General features: G+C 50.4%; 1 protein-coding gene across 1 annotated transcript in view; it reads right to left on the minus strand.

The window, feature by feature from the left end:
• Window positions 1-6: 6 nt before the first annotated feature.
• DDX11 (DEAD/H-box helicase 11) overlaps window positions 7-7,559 on the minus strand; it is a 45,283-nt gene continuing 37,730 nt past the window's right edge. The window contains exons 20-29 of the mRNA XM_015568834.1: window positions 7,519-7,557; window positions 3,472-3,544; window positions 3,023-3,126; window positions 1,968-2,117; window positions 1,655-1,723; window positions 1,460-1,560; window positions 992-1,076; window positions 622-700; window positions 294-448; window positions 7-211 (exon numbers count right to left, since the gene is read on the minus strand). Coding sequence (XP_015424320.1) covers window positions 182-211; window positions 294-448; window positions 622-700; window positions 992-1,076; window positions 1,460-1,560; window positions 1,655-1,723; window positions 1,968-2,117; window positions 3,023-3,126; window positions 3,472-3,544; window positions 7,519-7,557 — 885 coding nt within the window. The 3' untranslated portion in view covers window positions 7-181. The remainder of the gene's footprint in view (window positions 212-293; window positions 449-621; window positions 701-991; window positions 1,077-1,459; window positions 1,561-1,654; window positions 1,724-1,967; window positions 2,118-3,022; window positions 3,127-3,471; window positions 3,545-7,518; window positions 7,558-7,559) is intronic.

Genomic DNA, 7,559 nt, shown 5'->3' on the forward strand with positions numbered 1-7,559 from the left:
GAAGAAAGACCCAATTTCAGGGAGGGGAGCTGCCCTGGGACAGGCTCAGGGATGGCCAGGAGCCACTGCTTGTTCAGGATCGACCTAATTTTTGCCCACTGGCTTCTGCACCTGTTCCTGGATCCTGCAACCAGGGATTCCACAGGGGCTGGTCTGCATTCCAGACGGGTGCGGCCGTCCCTCAGGAAAGGCTAGACTTCTCGTGATGAAACTGGGGAGACAGGGAAAGACAGTGAGACACTAGGTGGGGATCTTGGTGGAAGTGTTCTCAGGAAGGAAAAGGCAGGACTGACCTTCCGCAAAGCAGCAAAGGCAGGGCCAAAGGTGGCTTTGACCTCAACACGGTCTCGGATCCAGGCTGGCAGCTTTGCCAGGACAGGTGGACGGGCGTACCGCTGGTCCAGGAGCACTATGCTGGCAAAATCCTTCTGGTGCCTGATGGCCCTCCCTGGATGGGACAGGTTGGGGCTCTGATTAATAAACCCAACAGTACATTCTACTGTGTCCCTTTCCCCTCCTCAGACCTCAGACTAGAGAGATGGTAAGTAAAATCCCATCCTGTCACCTCATTCCTCATCCATCCCTCCCCAACTATTCATCCAGCGCCAGTCCCTGACTTACCTATAGATTGGTTGACGGCCTTCATACATAGATTCTCCACCAAAGCCTTTCCTGGGGGTGCCTGACCTGGGGTTCGGGGCTGGGAAGCGCAAAGGAGATGACCTATCAGAACTGTTTCTTGTCCCCTGCCTAGTGTTCTGATAAAATGACACTGCCAGGCTCTGAGCAAGACCAGACGGCTTCACGGGCACAATGCCAACAGCTGATAGAATGGATGATGTCCTGAGAAGCTCAAGAGGGTATGGAGGATGCTGCCATTCCCTCCAGAGCACACAGCAGGGGCAGTGGGGAAGTGACAGCCTATCTTAGCCCTAGAGGCTACAGCCCTCTCCCCCCTCCCACCCATCCTCCAGAACCTGAAGGTACTCACAAGGGTGTGGTCCAGGTAGGCCATTTTCTCTTGGAGCTCTGGAGACTTGATGTTGGGGTAGGGCAGGCCCACCATAACCACACACCTGGATGGAGGCACACAGGAGCCAAAGGCACCTGGGGTTCAAAAGGCCCAGGACGAAGGGCCGGGTCCTCACCCACATGACAGCTGCTGCGCCGACACCTCCAGTTCTCAACTGTGCTCAGTGGCTCCTTCTCCCTCCCCACCCTATACCACCTGGAAAGGGGTTTTTCAGCTAAGAGCCAATCTAGGCCAGGGAATTGAGTTCTGATAAAGTTACCATCTGCCTGATTTTCCACCTGGCAAATCACTTCCCCATGCAGCTGACTGTGCAGTCAGCCCAGGTGCAGATTCAGGTGGCAGCAGATTGCAGGGGGAGGGAGGGCTGCTTGGAATGAGGGGTGGGTGGGGATCAGAGTCCTGGGAGATGGGAAGCCCACTACTTACCGCCCAAGGTCATCAGAGAAGTTGATGCCTTCACTCATCTTTCCTCCAACCACCGAAAGCAACAGGGCCCCATTCACCATGCCTCCTGCCTGGCCATGGCACTGCAGGAACAGCGCAAAGCTTGGGACGCCATCCAGAGGGTTTCAGCTGCCAACCCCACAGGTCTGGACCCAAGGCCTGGGTTCCAGCTCTCACCTGAATGCACCTGGAATACTCTGTCAGCACCTGTTCCACCTGGTTTGCTCGCTTGGGTTCCTGAAATATCTGAAAGTAAACAGATATCTCCCAGAACAGGGTTTCAGGATGCCTTGGGCTCATAGATCTGCTCCAGACTTTGTTTTCCATCCTGGGCTTTGGGGACTCCTCTGGGAAGTGACCAGGGATTAGAAGTGGTGGGAGACGCCCCTATATGGGAGGCTGACCACCCAGTTTGATGTGCAGGAGAAATCCCATGGGAATTCTGGGTCACCATCCCCAGAGTGGAAGGTCCAGCTGAGGGGTCACTCACCTTTTTCCTGACAGCCAGGCGGGCCAGCAGGCCACTCTTATCCCAGTGGGCATGGACTTGGCGCTGGTACTCATAGGAGGGGAAGAAACAGATCACCCCTCCAGGCACCACGTTGCACAAGTTACAGAGGATGCGACCTGTCTCGTCCATCTAAGAAAGGAAGACAAGAGGCCCCCCATGGGGCCACTCCTAAAGCCACACCCAAAAAAATCTCCTAACCTTAGGGCTCAGAACCAAGTACAGAGACTCACGGGTGAGTGCGGTCAGGGAGGCCTATGGCCAGGTGGCGCCCCTTGGCTGGGAATCACAGGTTGGAATGTGCCACCCTCCCTCCAAACACACTCCACTGCTGCTCCTGGTGCCTGGCAGCATCTGACACACCGCAGCCCAGCACACTGATCTGCACCTGTTACTGGTGTACTAAGTCCTCCTCCCCAACTCCCAACGTCCTGTGGGCAACTGGAGATTAGGCACCATCTATGACAAATCAGGCACTGGAAACCCAGGCATGCCACTAGAGAAGTGCCCCTAGTACTGGCATCCCTGCTAGGCAGGGCTCGATATGACCCATTGGCAAAAGGAAATGGTTTCTCATGAACTTCATCCTAAAGAGATGGCTGGAGGTGTCAAGAAAACTATTTTTAAAAGTTCTCACCCAAGGCCATACCTTTCATTGATTCTTTAGAGAGAAACATTGATTGGTTGCCACCCATACATGCCCCCACCAGGGATTAAACTTGCAACCTGGGTATGTGCCCTGACCGGGATTTGAACCCAGGACCCTTTGGCACACAGGTCGATGCTCCAACCAACTGAGCCACAGTGGCCAGGACAAGAAAAGTTATTTAGCAGCCTCAGAGGTGAAGGGTGCGGGGAAACTCAGACCTTCCTGATAAACACCTAGACACTATTCATCCTGTACCAGCTCTGTGATGAGGACCAGTACTAACTTCCACAATGCTTGAACACTCGGGATTGGCCAGCATATCCCCACCCCAGAAATCTCTCTTCTGCCCTAGCAAAGGCCAAGGTGAGGCAGGATGGCTGGTACTAACCATCTGAGGCAGCTCTCTTTTCAGGTATGTGAATTCCAGCTGCTGGTTGGAGGGTCCACTGCAGAGGACGAGGGGCAGGATGTTGTCTGGAGGGATCACATGACCTGGGGAGACCCAGAGAGAGGCTGAGAACTGGAAGTGCAGGCTGAGTCCAGAAAGAGCACTGCCCAACCCTTGCCTTCCAGACCAGGAGTAGCGGTTTCTATCACTTACCCACCCACCAGTTTCCACACTAAAACAGCAATGCTCAGAACTCTCCCAGGTAGACAGAGGGGGCACAGAGCATGAGAGCATGGAGATGGCAAGCTCAGAGAGAGCTGGCAAAGGATGAGATGCCTATCCGTGTTTCCTTGGCCCTGTAGGCCTGATAACAGCATATGGTTCAACTATGACAACATGGGGTCATGAGTGACTATGTGGCCCATTCAACCCTGGACATGGATCCTCACCACAGGAAAACTCCACCAGTCGCTCAGCTTCCACCCCAGCACATGCCAGCAGCTGCTCCCGAAAGTCAGAAACCTGAAGACCACAACGTCAAGGCTCTGTGACCTCCCTGAGGTCCGGGGACAGGACCTCAGGTCTGAGCAGGCAGGGGCCTTAACAGAGAAGGGAAGAGAGAATCGCTTGGAAAGACAGAAGTCTGGGTGAGGAGGCAGCAAGTACACAAGAACAGAAAAGAGGTAAAAAGAAAAGCTGATAAGAAATTAGCAAAAGGATAAAACAATTAAATGGTGTCCAGTGTTGGCAATCTCATTTAACTACTTGTGGGAATAGCTAAGGAAATTTGGCACAGTGGCTCTCAGCTCTGGATATGCAACAAAATCGCCAGTGGGAATTTAAGAATATATATATTCACATGGCCAGGGCCCAGCCCAAACTATTGAATAAGAATCGCTAGAGTGAGGACTATGCTTTTGTATTTTTAAAAGCTCCATCCAGTTTTTTACCTATCAAATTGGCAAAAATCGAAAAGTCTGACCACTCTGGAGAAACAGGCACTCGCATACACTGCAGGTGGGATGCAGCATAGTGCCACCGCAGCAGAGGGGAACGTGACAATACTGAACAAATCAGATATATTTGGATTTTCTAACCTAGCAATCCCGTATCTAGGAGTTTCCTCTGAAGGTACAGCTCAACAAACCAATGAACATATGCACAGGATATTTCTTGTGAAGTTATTTGTGAGGGCTGGACTGCCTTTCCAGAGGGACTGGTCGACTGCACTACGCTGCATCCACCCAACAGAAACCTGCACAGCCAACGAAAGGAACGCAGACGTGCCTGTGTGCTGATACGGAGTGATCACCAGAGCATACTGGTGAACAGAAACTGAGTATGCCACCTTTGATGTAAGAAAAAAAGGAAAGGAAAAAAGAGTAAGTACATGCATTGCTTATTTTGGCAAGAAAAGAAAAAAAAAATTAACGTGAAACAGTAGAAGGACAGACCAGCTAATAAAACATGTTCACCTACAGGATGGAGAACAGGTTGGGAAGGGATGAAGTGAGACTTTCTGATCTTTGTAGAGTTTCAATTTATTTTATTTTATTTTATTTTTTAAAATATATTTTATTGAACTTTTACAGAGAGGAAGGGAGAGAGATAGAGAGCCAGAAACATCGATGAGAGAGACACATCGATCAGCTGCCTCCTGCACATCCCCTACTGGGGATGTGCCTGCAACCCAGGTACATGCCCTTGACCAGAATCGAACCTGGGACCCTTCAGTCCGCAGGCTGACGCTCTATCCACTGAGCCAAACCGGTTTCGGCTCAATTTTTGAACCATACAGAGGTTTTACGTATTTTGAAAATATAATTAAGTCAACAAAAAGGCAAACTCTCAAACTGAAACAAAGAAAGCCTAGCTACCTATCAAATTCACAACATACGCTCACAGAAGAACCTGATAGCAACGGCTTCACGTCCTCAGTGACCACATATTCTGGCAGGATATACTCAAAGGGCAAAAAACAAATGCAAAGAAAGAAAACTTTAACCAATAGGTTATTGTTAGAATGTTGGAATTATATTTTTGGCACTATTTTAAGTATACTGTGGGAAAGAACAAGTAATTATGTTAATACTAGAGGCCCTGTGCAAGAAATTTGTGCAAGGGGCTTAGCCCTTGCAGCCATGGCGGCTTGCCTCAGCCCTCGCTGTGGAGGCTTGCCTCGGCCCTCGCAGCCCTGGCTTCATCCGGAAGGTCATCTGGAAGGATGTCCGGAAGATCATTTGGCTGTCCGGTCTAATTAGCATATTATGCTTTTATTATTATCTATACTAGTAAAAAGGTAATATGCTAATTAGGGTGGAGGTGTTCTGGATGCCCATCCAGACATACATCCAAAGCCATAGTGGCTGCGAGTCCCAGGGCTCATGGCAGCCTTGAGCTCCGGCAGCTGTGAGGCCCGGGCTTACGGCAGTCATGCGCTCAGGTAGCTGCGAGGCCCGGGGCTCAGGCAGCCATGAGCCCTGGTGGCTGTGGCAGCAGCAGCGGGATGATGGGGGCGGCACCTTCCCCTGGTCACCTCCTGCAGACAGAGACCAGAATGCTGTCAGTAGGACATCCCCTGAGGGCTTCTGGACTGTGAGAGGGGGCAGGTGGGCTGAGGGTCCCCCCTGCCCAGTGCACGAATTTTCATGCACCATACCTCTAGTAGATATATAAAAAGCCAGCGACTGGAACACCATTAACAACTGGAATGACCAGTCGCTATGACACCCACTGTGGTCAGCAAACTAGCCAGATTGGGGGGTGGGGTGGGGGGCCGTGGCCAACCTCCCATGGCCCCTCCCCCTGGCTGGTCCCACCCCCAATCAGCCGCCACCACCCTGATCGGCCTGTGGCCCCTTTCCCCAGCCAATCACCCCCCACATACCAATAGGGAGTAGGGGGTGGTCAGCCAACCTCCCATGGCCCCTCCCCTGGCTGCTGACCCCCAATTGGCTCCACCACCCCATTTGGGGGCGGGGTCTGCTGGCCAATCGCCTGCAGCCTCTCCCCCCAGCCAGACTGGCCCTGATTGGGGTCGGCCGGCCTGACCCCACCCGTGCACAAATTCGTGCACTGGGCTTCTAGTATAGGATAAAAAAACAGAAGTTTAGCTTGAGAAATGAGATACAGCATAAGGTCAAATAAATTGATTTTTGAATCAGAAATATCAACAAGGTCTCATGATGTCTGAAAACATATTTCCCAGGTCAGTACTGAAATGACCCACAAACAGTAATCATCCACTGTACGCACACAGCACCCAGATCTTGGTTTCTAAGTACCCATCCCAGTAAAAGAAACTAGGGCATCTTGGAGAAATGAATGATTCCAGATCTGGGGCAAAAAAAGCACCAGGTGGTCTGGGGTGTTTTTTGTGCCAGGCAGCAAGAAAGCATCCCCAGACTAAGGAGGCCACATCAAAGGACCAGCAGCAGCAGGGAGGTTCCCACAGGCCACAATGGATTTGAGCACCGAGCCATAATGACTACCAATTATTTTAATACACGAATGAAAAAAATATACAGGTCTAGACACATGAAAGAATGGAAAAACAATAAAGCTACAGGGGTGATCTAACAGACAGCTGAGGCTGGGAACAGGCTGCTTGAGGATGCCGAGTACCTCTTCATGCAGGAAGTCCTGTTCCAGGACAGCGGTCGCCAACCTTTCGGACCTCACGGACCACCAGTGGTCTGCACACCACCGGTTGGTGACCGCTGTTCTAGGACAGCTTCTCAGGAAATAACCACTGTGCAGGGACTGGTTACATTTACCACTCAATTGATTAAACGCTGTTGTTTTCTAGAGAAAAACTAGAAATCACCTAAATACCTAACAAAGGTGGTTATATATAGTAAAATATAATGCATTCATGTGATAGCCAAAGTATGGTGAAATAAATGCTTACTTATTGACAAGAAAAATGTGTATGATGTTTTGTTGCTGAGTAAGAAAAAGCAAATCACAGCAGCATTTACAGATAATGCCGTATGTTTGTTTTAAAAATATGTATGTATATCTGTAAAAATTATGCATACAACTATGATATGCACCAAGTGAATCTTTTGCTAGTGAAATTATGATCCTTCTTCCTGTTTTTGCTTATCTGTGATTTCTACAATGAAAATATAATACTTTCCTAAAAATACATTTACATTTGTAAAAGAGACAGAAAGTTATATCTATAGTGGGTACAGGAAGAGAGTGGCAGTAAGGCACTAAGTGTGAGGAAGAAACTCCAGCAGGACTTTCTTTGGAGAAGTGTGATCCCACCTCCCACAGCTGCAGGCACACAGGGGCAGTGGCAATGCGGTCCCCAGCTTTCAAGGCCCAGCAGTGAGACAGTACAGCAGTGCCACCTGGTGGACATTGTTTGGCCTGTTCAAGCCAAGCCCTTTCTGGTTTGGGAACCCAACGGATGAGATGAAGAGGCCTAACTGTGCACCATTCCTGTCACCGTCCCATCCACAAGAGTTTGGATCCGGTGTCCTTACCGGCTGCATGGTGCCCCCCGCAATGACCACTGCCCGGCCCT

Source organism: Myotis davidii, unplaced genomic scaffold (genome assembly GCF_000327345.1).
Source record: "Myotis davidii unplaced genomic scaffold, ASM32734v1 scaffold944, whole genome shotgun sequence".
In the NCBI taxonomy this organism is placed as follows: domain Eukaryota; kingdom Metazoa; phylum Chordata; class Mammalia; order Chiroptera; family Vespertilionidae; genus Myotis; species Myotis davidii.